This window comes from Phocoena sinus, chromosome 20 (assembly GCF_008692025.1).
Source record: "Phocoena sinus isolate mPhoSin1 chromosome 20, mPhoSin1.pri, whole genome shotgun sequence".
Classification (NCBI taxonomy): domain Eukaryota; kingdom Metazoa; phylum Chordata; class Mammalia; order Artiodactyla; family Phocoenidae; genus Phocoena; species Phocoena sinus.
The window spans coordinates 37,439,366-37,464,564 of record NC_045782.1 but is presented as its reverse complement, the minus strand read 5'-3'; the positions used below and the strand labels follow the sequence as shown (position 1 = coordinate 37,464,564).

General features: G+C 54.7%; 1 protein-coding gene across 1 annotated transcript; it reads left to right on the top strand.

The window, feature by feature from the left end:
• The first annotated feature begins 1,519 nt into the window (after window positions 1-1,519).
• CACNB1 (calcium voltage-gated channel auxiliary subunit beta 1) lies at window positions 1,520-20,795 on the top strand. Its single transcript, XM_032617285.1, is given in 19 exon segments — window positions 1,520-1,796; window positions 4,233-4,319; window positions 7,336-7,455; window positions 8,581-8,703; window positions 9,273-9,409; window positions 9,636-9,712; window positions 10,121-10,230; window positions 10,232-10,256; window positions 10,259-10,275; window positions 11,384-11,464; window positions 11,905-11,952; window positions 11,954-11,964; window positions 12,151-12,260; window positions 12,410-12,561; window positions 16,146-16,241; window positions 16,654-16,839; window positions 18,800-18,845; window positions 18,848-19,167; window positions 19,169-20,795. Coding segments are annotated over 19 exon segments (1,923 nt in total). The 5' UTR covers window positions 1,520-1,712; the 3' UTR covers window positions 19,262-20,795.
• Window positions 20,796-25,199: the final 4,404 nt, after the last annotated feature.

Below are 25,199 nucleotides of genomic sequence, written 5' to 3'. Positions count from 1 at the left end.
GGAGTCAGTGTGTTCCACAGACTCCCCTCCAGCAGAACATAGCAGGTTGCCTTTTTTTTTTACTTTTGGCCGCACTGGCTTAACGGGATTTTAGTTCCCCAGACCATGGATTGAACCCAGGCCCTAGGCAGTGAAAGGGTGGAGTCCTAACCACTGGACTGCCAGGGAATTCCCAGGTTGGCTTACTTTAGGGTCTTTGAACCTGCACAAATCTTCTTCATTCTACTTCTCATGTCTCCTCTTTGTGGGGCCCTGGAAGGGGTCAAACAAGGAGGTAAGTTTTTCTTGTCATGATTGACCCCTGCACAGCACCTTACAGCATCTCCAAAAGCCCCAGCAATCCATCATTTAATTTCATTTCCCTCTTCTTCCCAGTATTCCCAGGTGACAAAGACACCACAGTACCGGCAAACCCATCTTACAGGAGAGGTGTGCTGATCCGTCCAGGGCCACCACCACAAAGAGCCTGAACCAAGTTGGCACTAAGGTCCCTTGCCAGAATCCCTTACTCTTTTTCTCTCCATAGATCATGGTGGGTGGGGTTCAGGCCTTGGGTATCTTTCCCCAATTCAAGGATGAAGCGGGAGCAATTCTAGGTCAAAAGTCATTAGATCTGGGAGTTTCCTGGTGGCCTAGTGGTTAGGATTCAGAGCTTTCACTGCGGAGGCCCGTGTTTGATCCCTGGTCAGGGAACCGTCCTGCATGCCGAACGGCGCGGCCAAAATACAGGGAAAAGAAAAAAAAAAAAAAGAGGTCATAGATCTGATTTTTGCCAGTCTCTCCTGCCTCAACTCCACATTTCTTCCTTTTTCCTTTCTTTCGAGGAACACAGACCTCACCCAGGCCTACCCCTGGCGTTTTGGAAGGGCTTGGGGGATATTAGCACTAGGGCAATAGGACTCCTGAGTCCCTAGGATTTGTTGTTGCTGTCTCTGCTGAGACTCCTTTTGGACACCCTCCCCACCACAGCTTCAGCCCCCAGCCGGCCAGCACCACCATACTGGCGAGGGAGGGGACTTTCCGTTTGGTTCAAGTCGCCCTGGGACCACAGTGGGGCGAAAAGAGTTAAAGCCGTGTCCCAGGATCACCAGGGCCGTGAAGTTCCGGTGGCCCAAGCTGGAGTGGAATGGGGAGACCAGCTAGGAAGAGCGGTTTGGGACGGAAGAGGGGGGCGGTGCCAGCCATGCTATTCCGCGCTTCAGTTCCATCCGCGCCTGGCATCCACTGGTATACGGCACCCCCCCACCCCACCCTGCTCTCAGCCCCTTGGCGGGTTTCTAATCTCCCCCATAATGGGCCACCCTCACCCTAGGCCAGTCGGAGGCTAGCGCCCGCCGGGAAACACATGCGTCCTTTCCGCCGTCCTCCCATTGTCTGCGCGGAGCCAGCGGAGGGGCTGCGAGGGGCGGGGCCGGGGCCAGAGAAGGGAGGGAGGGAGAGAGGGAGGGAGGGAGGGAGGGAGGGAGGGAGGGAGGGGCTGGTGGGAGCGGAGGGGGGGGGGGGGAGATGTTGAGCCTTCAGGGGCCGAGGAGGCGGCGGCAGCAGAGGAGAGAGCGGGAGGAGGGAGGGAAGGCAGGAAGAGGGCAACCGAAGGCCGGGCCAGGTGGCTCGACCGGGTGCTGGCTGCGCTGCTCTTGGTTCCGACGGCCTCTCTCATGCGTTGAGGGCGCCCGGCTGGGCCGGACCGGCGGCCGGAGGGGAGGCTCCTCTCCATGGTCCAGAAGACCAGCATGTCCCGGGGCCCTTACCCATCATCCCAGGAGATCCCCATGGAGGTCTTCGACCCCAGCCCACAGGTGAGGCGTGGTGGCCGGGATCGAGGGAAGGGGGCCTGTCCCGCGGACCCTGTGGGGTCGGATCGAGGGGGGCCGGGGAAAAAGGGGTTATATGCCCGGCGCCCAGGGGAGAGGGCTGTGCGCCCCCCAGCTCTGCCGGTGAATGATTGATGGGCGCTTGGCCGGGAGTTGTGCTGCGGTTTGGCAGAGCGGGGAGGAGGCGGTCGGGCCGCCTGTCACCCTCGCCTCCTTCTCTCCCACGCGTCAGGGTCTCTGCTGCTCGGGTACCGGCTCCAGTGGGTTGAGAGTGTGGGTGCTGGCGGGGGACCCGGGGGTTGAAGGAAGCTAGAGAAAGAGCTCAGGGCAAAGGGGGGACACAGAGCACGCTCAGGGGCGCCGGGCGGGTGTGGGTGGGGCGAGGGTGGCCGAGGCGGTGGTCAGCGGGCGGTGCCAGTAGGCCTTCAGAGCTGCGGACACTGGCCTTCGAGGGCGGAGAAGGGGCCAGCTCCGGGCCAGGCCCCCGTCCCAGCCACTTCAGCTCCACCCCTATATTGGACCACCTCCCCTCCCCCAACAAACACCCACGTTGTCCCTCCTCCACCCCAGCCCCCCAGCCCCAGAAAATGCCTCCAAAGTTTGGAAAGTTGAATGGATGCCAACTCACTGTCCTGGAGGGGAAGAAACTGTGTTACCTGGGGGGCGTGGGGATGGGGGTGGTCTGCCGCCCCCCTCACTCACACTTCTCCTGTGCCCCCAGGTTACCCCCAGAAAGGGGTATATTTGGGTAGGGAGGGTGCCCATGGAGTGACCAGCAAGGTCTGGGGTGGTCGTGCCAGGGGATTTCTCTGGGGCGTGTCCTTATCCAACCTGGCAACACCCCAAGGCTAGGATAGCATTAACTCTTTTCTTGCTGTGGTCAGCCTGGAGCAACTGTAACCACCATGATAATGTGGGCACGTGGGGTGTGGGGGTCAGGTCAGACCTAAAAATACCTCCCTTCTCCACCCCAGGCCCCTTGGAGCCTGGGAGGCAGCTGACTGGGGCCTTCCTTTCAGCTGTCCCTTGTCCCTCTGGGTGCCACTCCCTTTTCCTTGCCTGGGATAGTGGTCGTGGTCTGAAAGAGTCTGGGGCTCACTGGGGGAATCCTCTTAAGTTCATAGAGATCCTCAGTCCTTGAGGTTGGAGATATGTCTTGCTGGAGAGAAGGTGATGGGAGGGAGGATTCTCAAAGGGTTCCCAGGTGCCCTTCTCTCCCATGTATCCACCCTCCTCCTTGTACTCAGGCCCAAGGAACCAGAGCCTCTAGCCTGGTCATGGCTTACCTAGCTTCTTTGGCAAAGAAACTCTAGGATGGAGGCTGGGGGCAGGGGCTTGGAGGGCCTGAGCCCTCAATGATTCCCCCCCACCCCACTCTAGACAGGCTGGGGGCCAATGTGTATATTTGAGTTGGGGAGAGGAAAGAAGTAGCCCCCTTTACAGGAGGCCTGGAAATACCTGAATGGGTGGCTGCGTGAGAGGTCGGGCAGTGTCCACGCCACCGAAGCCAGGAGCCCAGCCTGTGGGACTGAGCAACTCTTCTCCAAGGCCCTGCGTGGGGGCTGTGTCCTAGACTCATCTTGGGGCAGGGCCAAGGGACACTTAGATTGATGCAGCCTGATGGATATCATGGGGACAGGACGTGGGCATTGGCAGCTGAGGGTTAGAGGACTTGATCCCTCTTGCCCCCTTGGGGAGAAGTTTGATCACTGTGACTGTGAGGACGGGCTGAGAAGAAGTCCTACCAGGTTGGAGGCAGGGTGCTAAATCTGCCCCCATGGGTCAGGGTTGGGGTTAGATGTTTACTTTCCAAATACAGTTCCACGCCCCCTACCCTTCCCTGGGAATCTAGTTTCAGGTCTCCAAGAGCTGAGAGCTGCAACTCCCCTCCCCACTCTGCGAAAAACAAGGCAGGAGTTGGGCATGGGGAAAGCCAAGCTGGGCCTGGGTTGGCGAATCCTCTTCTCTCTGGGGGCCACAGGCACACTCAGCCCCGCTCTGCTCCAGCTGAGGTAGAGAGGGAGGGGAAACTTTCCCAGGGGCTCTCCGCGCCCCCAGCACTGCAGGCAGCCTCTCCCTTCCCCCTGAGGCCTCTGCAGCCTGCCCGGCGTCTCAATTAGCTTTGCTGCCTAATGAGTCTCCAGCTTCTCAGTGCCTCCCCCTTCCCAACCTCTCTGTCTTGGTTTGGGGGTTTCTGTGTGTGCTTCCTAGGCCTCTCTTTCACTGTCCCCCACCCCATGGCTGTGGTCTGGGTTCTCCCTCCTGCTTGGGCTGTACCATCTCAGGAAGAAGCTAGAGGGGCGGGCTGTTGAGATCAGGGAATGATATTTCCAAGGCTTTGCTGTGGTTCTGGGCCTGATGGGATGAGGGTTGGGAAAGGGCCTTTTTGATTCTACTCTTGTCCCTTCCTGGCTTCTCCAGGGCAAATACAGCAAGAGGAAAGGGCGGTTCAAAAGGTCGGATGGGAGCACATCCTCGGATACAACATCCAACAGCTTTGTCCGCCAGGTAATGGGTAGGCTGGGCTGAGAGGAGGGAGGTGGCTGGTTGGTAGAGACCAGGATTGGTGAGCTGGGTCTGAGGCTTTCTCCAGGCACCCTCCCCCGTGTCATTTGTCACCTGCCCACAACCACCCCATACCCTTACACCCCATGACCTCCTCTGCATATACTGTCAGCTGTACCCACTCCCTCAGCCCCCACCCAATCCGTCTCCCAGCACCAGACACCAGCCCCTGCTGCCTGCCTGCCTGCGTCATCTCATTCAGGGACAGCCTGGCCTGCCTCCTTCTAGCTGGCTTCAGGCTGTCACCCACTCCCCCTGCCGGCTGTCTCCTTCCATGTCCTCCCCCAGAATCTGTGACAGCATGGGGTAGAGGCAGGTCCTAAGATATGAGGAGCCAGGACATTTGGGTCCCTGGAGCCCTGATTAGGTATGGGTCAGGGAAACACCCTCCTCACATCCAGATGTGACTGTTCTTTAATACGCAGAGAGAGAAAGTGTGTTGAGGGAGGTGGAGGAGAGGCAGGAGGAAGTTGATATTAGAGAGGACTTTAGCCCAGCATCCCTGAATGAAGGGGGGTAGTGTAGCTGAATGGCTTTCTGGGGTTTCCTGTTCTCCCATCAGGAAGATGCTGTTCTCATCTCTGTTCTGTCAACCCCAGGCCATCTCAGGCTCAGGGAGAAGCAGTGAGAGAGCCATGTAGTTGCTATGACTACAGAGCATCTCAACAAAGCCTGGTACCCAAAAAAGGCAAGAGGGGCTTAGGATCAGACAAGGAAAGGAGTACGTTGAAGAAAAAATGGGCAGCATATGAGGGCAGAGGACCGTAGGGAAGTCAGCCGCCCACCCCCACCCCCAGGCCAGGAGAGAGAGGGTGATGCCAGGCAGATCCACTACAGATTGGAGAGAGGCCCTTCTCTTCACTTCTTCTGTCTCCACGACACTTGGCACATGTGAGCCCGGGCCTGACTTGAGAGGGTCAGGAAAGGGGCTCTTCATCCCAGCATCTCCATACAAACACGAAGTCCTTTCTTTGATCTTTCCCTCATCCCCCGTGTTGTAGGACTGGGCCAGGGCCGAGGCGAGGCTAGAAGAATGACACTGTGCTCAGTGGAGCCCCTCTTGACAGAAAAGGGCCTCATTCCTTCAGTGTTTGCTGACCCAGGGGATCAGACCCCAGTCTCCAATCCTTCCTCCTCTTAGCTCCCCAGCTCTGACCCCCTGTAGGTGGCAGGGAGTGGGGGGGGGGCAGTCCTTGCCACGTCTCTGAGCTAAATATACCCTAGCAGTTTGCACATGTAGCAAACTCTGCTTGTAACCTGAGCCCCTTGGGGGAACGGGCAGTTTGGGCCACCCCCTAGGCCAGCAGGGGCAGGCACTGAGGGCGCCGGGATGGAGGCGCCCAACCGGACCCTCGTAGTGGTGAGCTGGGGATGGAGTGAAGGTGGGGGGAGGTGGGAGCAGCCCCTCAGGAAAGCTGGTGGAAGGCCTTCACTCCAGCCTGTCTCCTTGCCTCACTGTTTCCTTTCTCCCGCCATTCTTGGGTGTGTGTGTGTGTGTGTGTGTGTATGTGTGTTTGCGTGTGTGTTGGGGTCAGTAAGTGTCTCTCTGCCACTCCATCTCTGGGTCTGTTCCCCTGGCTCTCCTGGCATCTGTCTTTCTGACTCTGAGTGCTCCCGTCAGGAGGGGTGGAGAGTGGTAGATTAACTGGTTTTCACTCTCTTTCCTTTGCATCTCTTTTCCAGCTTCTTTTAGTACCCCACCCACCCCCCACCTTTCTCCTCTCCACTCTCCCATTTTCATGATGTGATGGGCAGCTGCATTCACTGGTGCACCAGGGCGCTCTGGGGAGGTGGGAATTGGTCTTCTCTCTTTCCCAGGTTCCCTCCATATGAAGCTAATAGGCATTCCTGGCCAGGTGACCCTTTTCTGTCTTCAGGAAAGAACCCCCTCACCTCTGCAGTCGTGTTCTTTCTTCAGGTCCCCTCCTGCCCTTTGTAGCAACACCACTGCTGCACGGTCACACAAATCCACACCTCCTGGCTCTTGCCCTCACGTGCCCTCAGGGACACAGACACTGAAGGCGTCCACCCGTTCCGCCCCGTATGCATACACGTGTACCTGTATGCATTCAGTCATACACAGCAGGACATACCATAGAACATACCCTTGACGTTGCACATCCAAGCACATCCGTGAATTAGCATGTTCATTCACGCCCTGGATCTGGACAGGCTGTGCGTGTCTTACACGTGTGCCTGCATCACTGAGGAAGTTCCTTGTGCTCTGGGATGGTCGGTGTGATCAGGGCCTGCTTCCTGGCACACCCAGACTTCTGAGGCTGCCTTAACCCTGGCAGCCGGCAGCCCTAGTACTGAGGAAAGGCCTGCTCGTGTCCTTCTCTTAACTTGCCTCTTCTTGCGCCACCCCAGGAATCTTGGGTTCTTTTTTGTATCTTATGAGAGCCTGAGGGCTGGGGCTCCCCAGCTTCTGGAAGAGGAGGTAGGATTCTATCTTTCCTCACCCTTGAGCAGAAAATGGCAAATTTTTGTGTGGCCCTAGCCCATGGAGCAGGCTGCCCGTTGCCACCAGTGCCGAGAGCTCAGGCCTAAGCTGGTGGCTACAGCCCCTGGAAGGACTCACTGGGCCTGTGCTGAGTCTGTCTCAGCCGGTGCTGGGGGCAGGGGAGGGAAGGAGTAGCAGGGAGTGGAGACTGTCCCGTGGCACTCCACCCCTGCGCTGTGCCCCTATCAGGTTCCTACCCCTCCCTGGGCCCCAAGCAGCTGTCCTTGGACCTGCCGTAATCCCCTGTTTGCTGCTGTCACCCTTCCTAGGGCCACACTCTTTCCAGGGGCCTGCAGACCTCATTCTCTGGCTCTTCCCATCTAATACCACCTCCTCCTAGCCCTTGTGGTATCACGCTGGGCTGGCTGGGGCTTGAGGCAACCACGACGGGTGCCTTCCGAGGCCCAGGAGCTGGGGAGGCAGCGGTGGCCCTGAGCTGACCCTGTCTGTTTTCAGGGATCAGCAGAGTCCTATACCAGCCGTCCGTCAGACTCCGATGTGTCTCTGGAGGAGGACCGAGAAGCCTTAAGGAAGGAGGCAGAGCGCCAGGCATTAGCCCAGCTCGAGAAAGCCAAGGTGAGAAAGATGGGAAGGGCTGTGCTGGCATTATTTCCCTTACCCCAGGCCTCAGAGACAGCCTGGACAGACCCAGGGTCAAGTCTTGGCCTAGCCACTTCCAAGCTCATGTACCCCTCTGAGGTGCCTCTGACTTTCACCTGTAAAGTGTAAGCTGTAATACCTGCCTCCTTATAAAGTATAATAAGTGCCTAATTTCTACACATAATAGGAGCTCAACATTTCCACTCATTTCTAGAGTCAAATTTTCTGGGCTCTTATTAGCTGTGTGATATTAGGCAAGTCAGTTAACCTTTCTGAACTTTAGTCTTCTCATTCATTAAAAATGAATATGCTGGGAGTTCCCCGGCAGTCCAGTGGTCAGGACTCAGCACTTTCACTGCCGTGGCCCCGGGTTCAATCCCTGGTCGTTGGGGAACTATGATCCCACAAGCCACATGGCGCAGCAAAAAAAAAAAGAAAAAGAAAAGAAAAAAACCCATAAAATGAATGGGTAATAGTACTTAACTTCATAGGGTTTTTGTAATAAATAAATGAGATAATGGGTGTGAAACATACAACACAGTACCTGTCACACTACACAGTAGCTGCTGTCGTTATTATCATTATTACATTATTACTATTATTACTATTATTTGTTCTTATTGTTACTATTATTATTATTCCTTCTTGGTGTTATTCTAGGCTCTCCCACCACCTATACTTAGCGTTCCCTGATGCCCCCCTCCACCCTGAGAGGACTGAGTTCTATGGTTTGCTTTTTTTTGTGTGTGTGAAATTTAATATATGCAGTAAAAAACTGCATAAAATTAAAAAAATTTTTTTTGAAGTCGAGTTTATTTACAATGTTGTGTAGTTTCAGGTGTACAGCAAAGTGATTCAGTTATACATATATCTGTATATTCTTTTTCAGACTTTTTCATTATAGGTTATTACAAGATTTTGAATATAGTTCCCTGTGCTGTACAGTAGGTCCTTGTTGTTTATCTGTCTTATGTATAGTACGGTGTACAGTATATGCTTTAATAAACAATTTACAAAACAAACCTCTCCATAATCACCACCACAGTCAGGAAGTTGTACATCCCATTGTGATTTAACCCTCTGGTTGTCATCTTCCTCTAGACCAAGCCAGTGGCATTTGCTGTGCGGACAAATGTCGGCTATAACCCATCTCTAGGGGATGAGGTGCCTGTTCAGGGAGTGGCCATCACCTTCGAGCCCAAGGACTTCCTGCACATCAAAGAGGTGGGGAGGCTGTGTTGGCATCTGGAGGGAGGGCAGGGTAGTGGGTGCCAGGAGAGGGGCTGTCAGACCTCTAGTGGAAAAAGACTTCTGAGCCAAGCAGAGCTGGGCTAAATCTGCTGTGTGACCTTAGGCAAATCTTTCCACCTCTCTGAGCTTTGCATTTTTCATTGGTAAAATGGGATGGTAATGCCTAGGTCACAAGGCGGTTGGGAGGGTTTGTGATGAGGCCTGTCAGTGGGGTGGCAGTGTGCCAGGCACATGGAGGTGTCAGCATTTACTTCTCTCCCTGCCTTTCCGGGGGTAGAGCTGGCACATGGGGGAGGAAGGACTCTCAGAACAGGGATGTGCTTGGGGGTGTGGGTGGTCCATGGCACAAGAGGATGCTGGTTCCGGAGAGTCCTGAGAATTGGGGGCTGTAATCAGAGGCTGGTACCAGGGCTGTTTGAGGGTGCCGCCCCCTGGGCGGGGTAGGCAAGTCTGGGGGTGGTGTCCCCTGGAGCTGGCTGCTGGCTTGTACCTCTAATCTCCCTCTTGGTCTCCCCCACCCCACCTGCCGTTGTCGTTTGCAGAAATACAATAATGACTGGTGGATTGGGCGACTGGTGAAGGAGGGCTGTGAGGTTGGCTTCATCCCCAGCCCTGTCAAACTGGACAGCCTGCGCCTGCTGCAGGAACAGAAGCTGCGCCAGAACCGCCTCAGCTCCAGGTGTTTGGCTGGGGCCAGGGCACCTCCGGGAGAGGCCAGCCAGCCAGCCAGGAGTAGGCCCTGAGGGTTGACGCGTTGCCCTGAGGACACAAAACTGTCTGTGGCATCACCAGTGGGGCTGGCAAATGAGGGCGGGGCGCGGGGGGCAGCCTGTGAGAGAACAGATCCCCCACCCTCACGCCCACCTCCTTTGCTCACGGCTCCATTTGCCTCTCTGCCCACACAGCAAATCAGGTGACAACTCCAGCTCCAGTCTGGGAGACGTGGTGACTGGCACCCGCCGCCCCACGCCCCCTGCCAGTGGTAAGAGCTGCCCGCCACCCCACGGGGTCGGGTGGAGCTCCTGGGCGGGGTGGTCTCCCCACTGCCTGTCCCCTCCTTTCCCTGCAGTTGGGGGTACCCCAATCCTGAGTCCTCCAGACACCTCCGGTGGTACCCCCTCCATGAAGAGCAGGACACCCCACAAGCTGGGCCTGTCCCTCAGCGCCCATTCTGTCATGTCTCTACTCTCCCATTTCTTTGGTAGCTCCATCTCTCTGCCTGACTGCCCTGCCCCCTACCCCCCATTCATTTCTCCCAGCCCTGTTCCATTCACCTCTTCTTCTTTCTTTTTTCCCCATCCCATCCCTGCGTTTTGTACTTGTGTCTCCATGTCCATCTCACTCCTCCCCACCTCGCCTCTTCCTCCCTCATCCTGACTCTCCGGTCCAGGTAATGAAATGACTAACTTAGCCTTTGAACTAGACCCCCTGGAGTTAGAGGATGAGGAGGCAGAGCTCGGTGAGCATAGTGGCTCTGCCAAGACTAGCGTTAGCAGTGTCCACCACCCCGCCACCCCACGGCAAGCGCATCCCTTCTTCAAGAAGGTAATTCTTGCTGGGTTCTCGTGATAGGGGAGGTCAGAGCCCAGTGCTCTTGGCGGGGGAGGGGGGCTGGAATGGATGCCGATGTGGTCTCAGCCTGATTCTGTGGGAATCAGGCCTTCCTGCCAAGGAGGAGGAAGGGTGGAATGACACCGAGAATGGGCACGTCTGTCTCCACACACAACTCCACCCCGGCCCACATTCCCCAGAAGGGATGGTTCTTGCAGTGGCAGCAACCCCTTTCTCTTGGAAGGCTGCCCCCGCCCCTCGACTGAAAGCAGCGTCTGGGTAATGAGACCTGACTTTTCCCCCTCACTGCCAGTGGGTTAGGCCGTGTTTGCCCCCACTGCCACATGTGAAGGGGAAAGTGGAATGGTGACCTTCTTGGCCCTTTCGGACTCCACGGGGCTAGGGTGGGCACACGGGGATCTTCCTGGCTGCAGAGCAGGACAGTTAACGTACCCTTAAAATGGGCAGTTTGGCCCGCACTGGGGCCAGGAGATGGGCACCAAATTAGGAGGCTGTCACTCTTCCCAGCTCTTTTCCAAGACCCAGAAAGGGGTTACAGGATGTCTGCATATTCCCAAGTTCACCGGACTGGCTGTCAGTCCTGCGCCCAGCCCTGATCCAGGGCCACCTCTGGCTCCCCCTTGGCACGGGGTCCCGTCCCCTCTCTCTGGCTCTGTCTGTCACTAACACGCATGCCTTGTTATCTCTCCTCGTCTGCCTGCTCTCCCTCCCTCTCTTGTCCTGGCTCCTCCCTTGCCCTCTGCCCCTGCCTGGGTACCTTCCCCTTTCTCCTCCCCCGCCCTCCTCTTGGCAATCTCTGGATCCAGCAAACAGAAGCAGAAGTTGGTGAGTATCACAGCTTTCTGTGTCCCCCTCCCCACCCCCTGGGATGAGCTAGGGGGACCTTCTAACACCCATTCCCATATCTGCCCCCCTTTTCCCCAACCCTTCCTCGCACATACCTCCCCACCCCCGCCCCGATCCCCACATCTGGACTTTGGGACCAGGGGGAGGAAAGGATGCATGGGGGAGCCTGGAGGTGGGGGAAGAGGGCTAATGCCATCTCCACTCTGGGGTTTCCCCTCCCTGCTTCCCCCCCCAGACAGAGCATGTGCCCCCCTATGACGTGGTACCTTCCATGAGGCCCATCATCCTGGTGGGACCGTCGCTCAAGGGCTATGAGGTAGGAGCCCCTAGAGGCGAGTGGACCCAGAGGGGCCCAGACCTCCAGAAAGACTCCATAGAAAGGTCTTCAGACCCCAGAGAGATCCCCCAGCAGGGCCCTCCAGGGTTTCTTCCCCAGAGGGCTACATACCTTCAGAGACACCCCCCTCCATGGGGGGTCCAACCCCCAGGGAGACCCCAGAAGGGTCTAGTCCTCCTCAAAAAGCCAGAGAAGTCCTCCCAGAGATCCCACCTAAAAAGGATCTTTGCAATCAGAGACCCCAGTGGAGGCCCCTCAGACTCAAAAGGACTGCCCCCTCCCCCCAACAGGGACTTACTCATCTCAGGGATTTAAGAAGGAAATGGAATGTCAGGGGGCAAATACCTAGCGGTCCACCTTCCCTGAGGGGCTTTTAAACACCTGACTTCTCCTCCCCCCACCCCACCCCCCAACCTCAGGTTACAGACATGATGCAGAAAGCTTTATTTGACTTCTTGAAGCATCGGTTTTGATGGCAGGTAAGACCCTGGGAGCTGGCTGTCCACTCCCACCGTGGTTCTCTGCTGCTGGGGATGGGCAGGATGGCTTGAATGACAATCCTGGAACTCTTGGACTGAGGGATAAGAGGCTGTCCTGGAGCCTGGGGAGTAGGCAGGGCATTCTAGGCCACCCTGACCCCTGGCTCCTCTTGTCCCATCCCCCAGGATCTCCATCACTCGTGTGACAGCGGACATCTCCCTGGCTAAGCGCTCAGTCCTCAACAACCCCAGCAAACACATCATCATCGAGCGTTCAAACACACGCTCCAGCCTGGGTGAGCCCACCCCTTAACCCCACCCACACCCCTGCTCTGGGGCCAGATGTGGAGGGGGAGGGGGGCATCTCCGGAAATGCTCTATTTGCCCCCGGCCTCCTGGGAGGCCCCCTTACATTTCCGCCTGCCCCATGACTCCATTCCCCCAGCTGAGGTTCAGAGCGAGATCGAGCGAATCTTCGAGCTGGCCCGGACCCTTCAGTTGGTTGCCCTGGATGCCGACACCATCAACCACCCAGCCCAGCTCTCCAAGACCTCACTGGCCCCCATCATTGTTTACATCAAGATCACCTCTCCCAAGGTGGGTGCAGGAGTCTGACCCTATTGGAGACAGGAGTGCTCTGGTTGGGCTGCCTGTGTTTAAACCCCAGGTACTGCTTACTAATTGTGTGGCTTAATCTCCTCGAGCCCAGATTCCCTGCTGTCGAACTCCATTGTCTGGATATTGTGAAGATTCGACCTAATGCGAATACTTAGCACTTAGCAAAGGGTCTGGTATAATATACCTGGCCATGTTTTTTGTTTTGTTTTTTAAAGCATTTATTTATTTATTTATTTTTGGCTGCGTTGGGTCTTCGTTGCTGCGCGTGGGCTTTCTCTAGTTGTGGTGATGGGGGCTACTCTTCGTTGTGTTGCACAGGCTTCTCATTGCAGTGGCTTCTCTTGTTGCGGAGCACGGGCTCTAGGCGCACGGGCTTCAGTAGTTGTGGCATGTGGGCTCAGTAGTTGTGGCTCGCGGGCTCTAGAGCGCAGGCTCAGTAGTTGTGGCTCGCGGGCTCTAGAGCGCAGCCTCAGTAGTTGTGGTGCACGGGCTTAGTTGCTCCGCGGCATGTGGGAGCTTCCCAGACCAGGGATAGAACCCATGTCCCCTGCATTGGCAGGCGGACTCTTAACCACTGCGCCACCAGGGAAGTCCTCCTTGTCATGTATTAACTATTTTAAATATTATTAGGGTCATGCAGGCCAGTCCCCTGTCTCTACTTTGTTGACTTCTCCTGAGTCCAGAAAACAGAAAGAATTCTGTGCTTTTCTGTCCCAGTGTCACACAGCTACTTGGCGGCTGGGAAAAGACCTTTCCTGTCTTTCTATTTCAGCCCTTTTTGCTGCACCGCCTTCATGTAGGCCTCGATAGAGATGAAATTGGTAGGAAGGCTGATTTACTTCCTGGTCATATAGTGGCTCCGTTAGTTTTCCCTCCTAGACATTAGTAGCGGTTTGAGAAACAGGGAAGGTGAGCTTAGGTGAAGGATTTGAAATGAGAAGACAGCATGGGGTTCAAATCCTAGCTCTGATTGGCTTATTTTTATTTAATTAATTAAATCTTGGTTTTGGTTTTTTGGGTTGTATTTTATTGAGCTTGTGATCTCGGGGAGATTATTTGGCCTTTGCACCTCAATTTCTTTTTTCTTTTTTTTTTTTTTTGCGGTACGCGGGCCTCTCACTGCTGTGGCCTCTCCCGTTGCGGAGCACAGGCTCCGGACGCGCAGGCTCAGCGGCCATGGCTCACGGGACCAGCCGCTCCGCAGCACGTGGGATCTTCCCAGACCGGGGCACGAACCCATGTCCCCTGCATCAGCAGGCGGACTCTCAACCGCTGCGCCACCAGGGAAGCCCCTGCACCTCAATTTCTTTACCTACAAAATGGGAATTATAATCATTCTCATATGTTATTATTGAGAGGGTTGGAGGTAATGATGTAAAGAGCCCAGAGTTCTGTCTGACTGATGAAGGCAACCAGAGGTGGTAACTGTTAACATCTCATGCTAGCACCCAGTTTCTTTTTTTCTTTTTTTTTTAATATTTATTTATTTGGCTGCTCTGGATCTTAGTTGTGGCACACGGAATCGTCATTGCCACCTGCGGGATCTTCGTTGCAGCACACGGGATCTTTTAGTTGCGGCACGCGGGATCTAGTTCCCCAGCCAGGGATCGAACCCTGGTCCCCCGTGTTGAGAGTCTTAACCACTGGACCACCAGGGAAGTCCCTGAGCACCCAGTTTCTTAAGCTTTCTGAGTCCTAAGTTTCTAATGAGCATAAAGGGGGTGATGGGATTTAAGTACTTCCTGGGGTGGTTGAAAGGATCAAATGAGACAGTGGCTGCAAAAACACTTTGTGAACTAGAAAGTTAACAGACACTTCCATTGCCCCCACTGAGCACTGACTGAGGTTAAGGGTGGGGACTCTGGAATCAGACTGCCTGAGTTTAGGTACCAGTGCCACCAGTTACCGGCTCTGTGCTCTTCTGGCAAGTCACCTAACTTCTCTATGTTTCAGTTTCCTCACCTGCAAAATAGGAATACTCAAATGGTGCTTGTGAAGATTAAATAAACAAATTAACCGTGCAAAGTGCCTGGTACCTACTAAGCACTGTATCTATTCTATTTTTTTCTTTAGATTTTTTTTTTCTTTAGATTTTTATCTTGAAATAATTTCAAATTTACGGAAGAGTTGTAAGAATAGTAGGACTATCTTTGAATTCACTTCACTCACATTCACTACTTTTTTAACAGCTTTATTGAAATAAAATTCACATGCCATTCAATTTAGCCATTTAAAGTATACAATTTAATTTTCAGACTCACTAATTTTGAACGCTTTGCCACTACTTTATGTATGTATGCATTATGTATATGTGCGCTTATATATGTGTATCTTTTTTCCTGAACTATTAGAGAGTAAGTTGTAGATATTGTATGCCTTTATCCCTAAATATTTCAACATGTATTTCTTAAGAACAAGGATATTAACTTACATAACCACAGTACAATTGTCAAATTTAAGAAATCTTATCTAAAATACTGTCCATCTTCAGTTTTCACCAGTTGTCCCAATAATGCCCCTTATAGCAATTTCCCCTTCAATCCAGGATCATGTGTTGCATGTAGTTGTTATATCTCTTTATAGTCTTTAAGCTGAAAAATTTCCTCAGCCTTTCTTGGATTTTCATGACACTGACATTTTTTTTTTTTTTTTTTTTTTTTTTGGTACGCGGGCCGCTCACTGTTGTGGCCTCTCCCGTTGCGGAGCACAGGCTCCGGACGCGCAGGCTCAGCGGCCATGGCTCACGGGCCCAGCCGCTCCGCGGCATGTGGGATCTTCCCGAACCGGGGCACGAACCCGTGTCCCCTGCGTCGGCAGGCGGGCTCTCAACCACTGCGCCACCAGGGAAGCCCCATGCACTGACATTTTTTAAGAGTACAGATCACTTATTTTGTAGATTGTTCCTCGGCGTGGGTTTGTCTGATGTTTCCCCATGAGTAGATTTAGGTTTTACGTTTCAGGTAGGAACATCACCAAAGCGATGTGTCCTGAGTGCGTCGCATCAGGAAGCACAGGATGTCGGTTTGCTGTATCATTGGTGCTGTTAACTTTGATCACTTAGTTAAGGTTGTAGCTTTATGTTTAGCTATTATCATCATTATTACTGTTATCATTGAGATGAGAATAATAATAGTGGCTGCATGATGGCATTATTGTCAGGACGAAATGAATTGATTGTGTAAAAAAGCACAGAATAATGCCAGTACATAGCACATGTTCCTATAAAGGATGGCTACTGCTGTTAACGTGGAGGGGAAGTTGGCCCAGAGAATGAAGCCTATAAAGGTTACAGGGGTTGGGAAGGAGAATCACTGCCCTTCATTACAGCCACTGCTGGAACTTCCCAGGACAGGCTGGCATGAGACCCAGGAGAGAGCCTGAGCACTGTGTAGGATGGACACAGGACTGGTGAGGTCATTTCTGAAGAGGCGGCCAGGGCTGAGAGTCATGGAACATCCCCTGGCCCCGATACTGTCTCTCCACACTGGCTCCAGCCAGGACCTGCCTCTCCGGCTTGGTGCATTGCAGGGTCCCTCTAGCTCCTCTTCTCCCCCACAAACCAGGTTCTTCAGAGGCTCATCAAGTCTCGAGGGAAGTCTCAGTCCAAACACCTCAATGTGCAAATAGCAGCCTCGGAGAAGCTCGCGCAGTGTCCCACCGTGAGTGCTCAGACCCAGGGGAAGGGAAGGGGCAACGTTTGGGTTCTCCACGTGTCCTCTGGCCTGCATGAGAGAGTGACCGGGAATGCCTGGGCGGGGTCCAGAGATGCAGGGAAAAGAGTGCTGGATGTTCAAGTCCCAGAAGCACCACTTCTCTGTGGGGAGTTAAGCCCCTCTCCACGCCTTGGTTGCCTTATATTTAGAATGAGGGAGTTGGAGTATCGGGGTACCAAGACCTCTTGTAGTTCTGTCGATTTATATGTCTAAGAGCCCTCCTCTTCCTGGACATCCAGAGGTTTCTTTTTAACTTTGTCCATCAACCCCTTGACTCCACCCACTGCCCCAGGCCACACCCTCACCCCTTGGTCAGGCCCAGCTCATCCCAGCCCTGCCCTTAACCCCGCCTCCACAGGAAATGTTTGACATCATCCTGGATGAGAACCAACTGGAGGATGCCTGCGAGCATTTGGCCGAGTACTTGGAAGCCTATTGGAAGGCCACACACCCGCCCAGCAGCACTCCACCCAATCCGCTGCTGAACCGCACCATGGCTACTGCAGCCCTTGCTGCCAGCCCTGCCCCTGTCTCCAACCTCCAGGTACAGGTGCTCACCTCACTCAGGAGAAATCTCAGCTTCTGGGGAGGGCTGGAGGCCTCGCAGAGGGCCAGGGCGGTGCCCCAGCAGCAGGAGCACACGGTGTAGGTGCCCCGCCCATGTCCCCTCCCGCCCAGGGCTCGGAACTGAGGAACTGAGCACAGTGAACGTGGGCAAGGAAGGGAAGACTTTTATTTTGTAAAAAAATGTGGTGAGTGGCAGCTTCTGGTGTCTGTGGGTTTTTGATGGGATTGGGGCTGGCTGGTGGGGCCTCCCTGGGCCTGGTCTCAAAGGACCATATCTGCGGCCCTGGGGGCTTTTGCCTTGGGGGCCTTGTAGGATAAGTGACTAGGAAGAAACAGAGGAAAATCAATGTTTGCTGGACTCTACACCCATTTTAGACCCAACAGACCAAGGGCCCTGAGACGCAGGGAATCCCACAGAGCAGGGCTGTTCAACCAGAGAAACTGCCCCCTCCTCCAGAGCCCTAATCTCAGGGGACTTCTCAGTAGGGACCCAAAGTGAAGCATCTTCCATGAGTTGAACCTTCCATCCTTCTCCCAGTTAAACAGATTCCAGGAAAGACCCTCCTGTGGGTTCTCCACCCTGCCTTGATCTCCCCCCATGGGAGCCAAGGCCTGTCTCTGAGGTCAAACCATTAAGTATTGGGTTCCAGATTAGAACCAGAAGAAACCCATGAAGTCATTCTAGACCATTGCTAATCATTCTTGATCTCCTCCATGGGAGCCAAGGCCTGTCTCTGAGGTCAAACCATTAAGTATTGGGTTCCAGATTAGAACCAGAAGAAACCCATGAAATCATTCTAGACCATTGCTAATCATTCTTGATCTCCTCCCATGGGAGCCAAGGCCTGTCTCTGAGGTCAAACCATTAAGTATTGGGTTCCAGATTAGAACCAGAAGAAACCCATGAAGTCATTCTAGACCACTGCTTTTCAAATTTGTTTTTCAGCACCAGAGCCCACTTGTTCACTGAATTTTATGTGGAAGCTCAGTATGTAGACAAGGCGTCCTTGCTCTGCTCAGAGGGAGCTAGTGGCTTGGCCTCCATTTCACTTCCACGGGGACCCCTGAAGCACTCTGCCCTGTCCACCCACCCCAGATCTCCAGGGAACACTTTGGAAATTGCTGCTCTAGTCTAATCCCCATCACACCACCACAGAGACACTGGGCCACTGAGACGGGAGTCACTTGCTCAGGGTCACACAGCTTGAAGTAGCAGGGAATGGGGCTAGAACCCAGGGTCTCTTTGCACTCTACCCAGCAGCCTCTACGGCCGTCTTCATGTGGCATCTGATGCTGAGGACATTGGGCCATCTCATTGTTGCCAGTGGGGGATAGAGACCCATCAGCCTTCCCCAGCCTGCAGCTTTGAGTCTTTGTTGGGGGCAGGGGAGGAATCCTATCAACCTTGGAGCTCTGTCATCTGACTAGGCAATGGGGTGGGGGGAAGTGTGGGGTTCCGGAAGCCTGTGATTAGGGTCTGGTTGGGCTGAAGGAGCTGGCTGAAATCCCCCCCTTAGTATATTTGGGAAACGGGGGCAATGACTAACCCAATCAACCACTAACAAGTGGCAATACTAATGAGCTGTTAATGATGACTTAGCTCAAGACAACATTAATGTGTGCCTTGAGGAATTGATGACTAATTGTTCGTGGGCCCTCTACCATGGTTACCAGGAGAGTTCATGCCTTCACCCACCTTAGGAAGGTCCGGTGCCCCCCTCTCCTAGTGGAGGAGCAAATGCCTTAAATTCTGTCCTCTGGCTCTCTGGCTGGGCTCCAGAGCCGTCTGCCGGCTGCCCATCCCCTAGGGTCAGCACCCCTCCTCTCCTTCAGCCAGGCTGGGTGTCTTGGTGCCCTCACTAACCTGCCTTGCTCTGTTGTGTTTCTCTCACTCCTGCCTGATCTGCATGGTGTGTGCCGTCCTGCCTGCTAACCAGGGACCATACCTTTCTTCCGGGGACCAGTCGCTGGAACGGGCCACCGGGAGCACGCCAGCGTGCACGAGTACCCGGGAGAGCTGGGCCAGCCCCCAGGCCTTTACCCCGGCAGCCAGCCGCCAGGCCGGGCGGGCACCCTGCGCGCACTGTCCCACCAAGACACGTTGATGCCGACCACCCCTGGCAACCGAAACTCTGCCTACACGGAGCTGGGAGACTCGTGTGTGGACATGGAGACTGACCCCTCCGAGGGGCCAGGGCTTGGAGACCCTGCAGGGGGCAGCACCCCACCAGCCCGACAGGGATCCTGGGAGGATGAGGAAGACTATGAAGAGGAGCTGACCAACAACCGGAACCGCGGCCGGAATAAAGGCGCGCTATTGCGCGGAGGGCGGGGCTCCAGTCCTGGGACGCAACAAGAATGAGCTGCAGGGTTGGGGGCGGGGCGTCTACATCCGCTGAGAGGCGGAGGCCACACTAGTGGGAGGAAGGGCTCTGAGCCCAGGGGAGGGGCGGGACAGAGGGGCTCACCACTGCGGATGTATCTTGCCTCCAGGGGGCGCTGTCTCCCTCCTTTTCAGATGCCTTTGCTCAACGTTGGGGTTTCTTTGGTGGTAGCATTCCAACCAGCTCCTGAGACTCCTTTAAGTCTCAGCGGTAGGTTTTTACCTACATGCTGTGGGTGCATGGGGGGATGACAAACCTTCCTGCAGTATCCCCTTCCCCACCTCAGGGGCTCTCTCCCCTCGCCCAGAGAAAAGGTGCAGCTCCTTAACTCCTTCTACTCCAGGCTCTAAATGAGTGTCCTAAAATGGGGTGGCCCTTTCTTTTTCCAACCTGGAGTATTTGGGAAGGGTAGGGGGGCTTTTCCTGGAGAGGGAGACCACAGCCTCTTTCCCATGAGGGCTGTCTTCCCCAAGCCCCAGATCCAGGGTCCTTTACCATGCCCACCCCTCCCCCTAGCTTCCTGGCAGCATTGTCTGGGAGGTGAAAGTTACAGCATTGGAAACCCCACCGGGATCTCGTCTTCGGGAGTGGTCTGGGTAGAAGCTGGCAGGCATCAGATGTAGTGCCCTGTGCCCGCCCAGGACCTAGAACCCTGAGGAAGGGGCAACCCGAGATGCTGCTACCCCCACCACCACCTCCATGCCTCAAGTCTTTGCCTACCCCAGGAATGAGCTTTGCCTACAACATCCCTTGCCTGCAGCCATCAGAAGAGGGGGCCCCTCTGCATCTGAGCCCCCCCATCCCCTTGTCACCTGGGTGTGGAGCCCATGGAGCACTCTGGTCCAGCTCATTTTGAAACCAAAAAAACTGCTTCACTGTCACCCTGAGGCCCCAGGGGAGAGGCCCTGTGGGTTGGTGCCCCAGAGGTAATCGTCACCCCTGGGGCCTCAGGACCTCAGATCCCCCCGGGGGGCTTAGCTGCTGCTGCTGCTGCTCTGTATCTGCCTCTTGTGATCCCGTCCTTTATCCATGTCCACGCCCCCCAGGAGAGGCCTTGGTACCCCCTCTGCCCTGGATCGTCCCTCTGCCTAGCATCCCGTAGCCCAGCAGCCCCGTCCCCCACCCCCACCAGCACCCAGCTGGGCCAGAGAGAGCCGATTGTGCCAACGAGGACTGGGCCCTGCCCGGCTGCCCGCCTCAGGGATGGGTGCCTCATGCCTGTCTCGCCACCTCCTGTGCCAATGTTGTCCCACCCCCCACCCCCGCCCGGGGGGGGGGTGCAGCTTCCACTTACTGGTTAGAAGAGACCACTGCCCAACCTTTCCCCTTCCTGTCTGGTGTCCTGTGCCCCCATCTGTCTGTCTGTTCGTCTGTACTCCCCTAGGAGAAGTATTTTGCCACATATAAAACCGCCATCCTGTCCTTTGCGGCCACCTCCTGAGCCTGCTTCTTTGTTCCCGCCGCATGGTTGCCAGCCTAGGTGTGTGGGAGCTGCCGACGTGCAGGGAGGGAGAGTGAAGGGGTGGGCGCAGGAATAAAGCCGTGGCCAGTCTTGGCTCTGCTCAGCCCCAAGCCCCATGCCTGTCCGGCCTGTCTCCCCATAAGTAGAGCCAGGGAAAACTGGAAGCTGAGACGGGAAGTGGGGTGCCCCGGGTTTTGTTCAGGGGGTCAGATCCAGAGCCACTGGCACACTGTCTTAGAGGCCCGTGCTTGCTTCTCTGCTCCTGTGGCCTCAGCTGCTCCCCAGCTTCCCAGGGAGGGTTGGGCTGAGCTTCCGGCTCCCTCCACTGATGCCTCCACAACTACCCACCCCAGGCCCTGCTAACCAACCTGGTGGGAGGGGAAGAGGTCTGTTTGTGGGGAAGGGCAGAGAATCAGGAACCCCCATCCCAGTCCCAGACTGAGAGATCAAAAGCCAGGAGGAAAGTCAGCACGTGACAGTGCCCGTTCCTGCCACCATCAGCTGGCCGGATGTGGACTTGTGATGGTTGATCCTTCCTGCTGTCGCCTGTATCCTGCCTCACCCAGCACGCACAAACCATTTCTCCACTCTCATGGTTCTTGTTTTTGGGGTGGTGGACCTGAATGCTCCTGCGCGAAGTGTGTGTGTAGAGGGCAACAGACGTCAGGACCCTCCAGATGAGGGGTTAGCAAACCCAAGGAAAGAGGAATTGGGAAGGCCCACAGGTCGAGTGACTGGCCCATGGTCAACAGGGAGGTGACGGCAAAGCCAGCACTGCTGGGACTGGAGCCCAGTCTGCCTGCCATCGTAGTGCTCCTCCCATTGCCTTTCAATGGAATCGATCTTTCTTTCCTGTGTTTATTCATTGAGCAAACATTTATTGAGCATTTACTATGTACCAGGCACAAGTCTAAGTGGGAGCTACAGACAATTCAGGACAGCACAACGAGCTCTCTGATGTGGGAAGCAGTGGGTCCTGAGGGAACCTGGAAGAGGGGTCCCTGCCTTAACCTGGGGAGATCAGGGGGTGCTTCGTGGAGGAGGTGAGGCTTGAGTGGAGTCTAGAAGCCTGGTTAGGAATTAACCTGGGCAGAGAAGGAGGGGAAGGGTTCAAGGCAGAGGAAATAGGTGACACACATGACACGTTCTTGGCACTTTGCTAGCAAAGTGTGCTCTCAAGGTGGTGGTAAGAGAGGGGTCATCGGGAGTAAGTCACAGGGGCCTTGAGTCACATTAGGGAGTTTGGGCTTTGTCCTCAAGCTGGTGTGCAGAAACTGAAGGACTGTAAGCAGTGATGGTCAGATTGTCTCGGGTGCAGTTTGGAGCATAGATCGGAGGTGGGGGGGCCTAGCTTGGAAACAGCTGCAATGCTCCAGGTGGAAAATGAGGAGGGTTTTCAGTGGAATGGGGAAGGAGGCGGTGGCTGCCAGAGACATCTAGCAGTTACGATTGAGAGCTCTTGGAAAGTGATTGGAGGCAGCTAGTGAGAAAAAAGGGAGGCATCTGGGGTGACTGTGGGTGAGGGTCTTCCCAGACATAGAGGAAGCAGGTGAAAAAACAGGTCAGAGGCAGAAATGATACTTAGCTTTGGACAAGGTGGGTTTAAGGTGCATGTGGGAGAACGTCCAAGAGGAGGAGAGCAGAAAACAGGCTTGGTCTGGGGCTGCACAGAGGAACTCCATCTGCAGTGGACCCTGGTACTTTAAAATCAAAGGCAGGGCTCATTAGTTTCAGTTTACAGATAAAGCTCAGTGAGGTTAAGCAGTCTGTCCATAGTAACACAGCCATCAAGCAAGGACAGGAACTGAGATCGGATTTCAAGTTCTGTGGTGTCCGTGACCCCCAAGTCTCGTGCTAATTCCCCTGACCCAGGATGCCCTAGCTTCTGCAAGGGAAGGGGTGCAGGGGAAGAGGAGGCATGTGTCTGAGTATGTTTCTATCTTCTCTCCACGTGCCTTCTGCCTGAAATTACATTTGCCCAGAACTTGCCAGCAGAGGCATTTCTAGGTGGCTTAGAGATATTGAGAGATGAGGAGAGACTTTTTAAAAAAATATTTATTTATTTACTTATTTACTTGGCTGCGCTGGGTCTTAGCTGTGGCATGTGGGATCTTCAGTGGTGGCATATGGGATCTAGTTCCCCGACCAGGGATTGAACCCAGGCCCCCTGCATTGGGAGCACAGAGTCTTGGCCGCTGGACCACCAGGGAAGTCCCTGAAGAGAGAGACTCTTGTCTCCTAGTAACCATAAGCCCTCAACCAGCACACAATAAGCACGTTGGTGGTTGTCAACTGGTGAGGATTTCCACAACCGTGAAGTTGGCTGGGACTAGGCCCAGATCAGGGACTCAGGAACGGAGATGCTGGGGACCCCTCCTATCTTCCTCCCTGACCAGCTGCTTCTGTCTTTTGAGTAGGCTCTACCCTAGAGTGAGCTGAGGTCGGAGAGACTGAAGGTTGCCACCATTGTAAAAGTGAGCTGAGGTGAGGCCACCAGGGCCTGGGAGCAGGGTGGAAAGGAGTGTGGTCCCCAGCCCAGTACCCTTGACAGAAATCTTGTCTTAGCCCCGGTAATCACATCCTCAGAGACGTGTGCCTCAGCTCCCTTCTAAGTCAGGCCTTCCAGCCTACTGTCTCTCAGGGTTGTTTTTTGGTGCGTGTATTTGTCTCCCGAACTAGACGGCAAGCTCCATAAGACCCGGACACGGTCTGTTTTGCCTGCTTGGCATGTTCCTAATTCCTGACTCACGTTTGTCGAATGAATGAATAAATGAATGAGTACCGCCTAGGATCCAGGCTCTGGGCCTCACAGCAGAGACAGCTCTCGTCTGTTTACTGAATGTGCTCCAGCCAGCAGAACGTCACTTTCAATTCTGCTATTGATGGTGGGGTCAGGGTGCACTAAGAGGTTCCTTCATGCCTCCCCTCCAGGAAACAGATGGTAAAAATGCTTTAAACATTGCTGCTTCCCCTAGCACCCTCTGCGCCCCTATCCTACTCCACCCAGATGCAGCCCCAGCTCCTTTTTAATGAGGGCTGAAACGGAATCAGCCCAGATGGGCTCTGGTAGTCAGTTCTCCTTCCTTCTAACTCTGGGCACCACCATGGGTGGGATGAAATTTCTGTATTTAGTGAGCTGTTCCCTCTTCTCTCCACAAACTTCCCAGCCTTCCTCAATCCTCTTCAACTTGTGCTCATACTCCTTTTTTTTAATACTCCAAAGACCATTTCTCAGGCTGTAACTTAACTTACGGCCCTTCAGTCCAATAACAACACATCCTCACTGTGTGCTAGGCGCTGGCTCGGGCAGGGAATGGGGGTGGGGTACACAGATGAGCATGACATGACCCCGCCCTCTGAGACTCACAGTTTTGGGGGTTTTTTGGCCACACCTCATGGGATTTTAGTTCCCCGACCAGGGATCGAACCCAGGCCCTTGGCAGTGAGAGTGTGGATCCCTAACCGCCGGACTGCCAGGGAATTCCCTAGGACTCACAGTTGACTGGAGAAAGCAGACATGCCAGTTATCATCTCAGGGTAGAAAGAAGCCCCATTTAGTTGGAGAACCAGGCCAGGGCTTGGGAAGTAGGTGGCTTTTATGGCGGGCACCTAAAGGGACAGAGGAACCCACCTTTCTGAGGTGGTGAAGGACATTCAGGTGGAGGAAATAGAGAAGCAAAATCATAGTTGGGCCTGTGTGGGCAAGGACCATGGATGCAGAGCATGGGGGGGGATAACCTGCAGACGCAGGTGGGGGTTGCTCACGGTGGCTCTTCAATGTCAGGTGAGGAGACTGATGTGACTCCAGTGGGAGCCATTGAAGGTTTATGAGCTGTGGCGTAGCAGACTCTGAGCTGTGCTTCAGGAAGGTTAATAGGGATGTGTGGAGGATGCTCTGAGTAAAGGGGAGGCAGGGAGACCAGTTAAAGCGTTGTTCCCTCGGGGAAGGGGCGCATTCAGGGGCAGTGGCAGTGGGCTAGGAGTCGAGTCTCCTGTGTGGTGACTGGTCTCTCTTAACCACCCCCTCAGCCTGAGTTCGGTTTGCCTTTTCCCCATGTCTCCTTTTGTCTTCTGGTTTTTCCCAGTTTAAGCGAAGAAGGAAATTCACAAACAGCCACAAGCAGCTCCCCCTTCCTCTCCCTCTTCCAGCCTGGCTCTCTCTTGGCCCAGGCTTTGCTTGGCTGGGTCTTGGTATCCTGGCCCCCTTTGCAGGGTCTCCGGCTGAGAGATCTCTCTTTTTGCTCCGTCACTGTCTTCAGATGCCCACCCTCGGGAATCAGAAAGCTGTGCTGGGGCAGTAGTTTTATCAGTGAACCATAGAAGCAGTACGGCTCTACACCTAGAAGTTGCTCATCACCAAGGGGCCTGCAAAAGGAGGGACACCTTGCCCTTCCCCAAGGGAACTCACTCTGAGTAGGCCTACAGGACCCACACCGGTGAAACAACTAGAGACCTGTAGAGGGTTGGAATGTTCTCGCAGCTCAGAGAGGA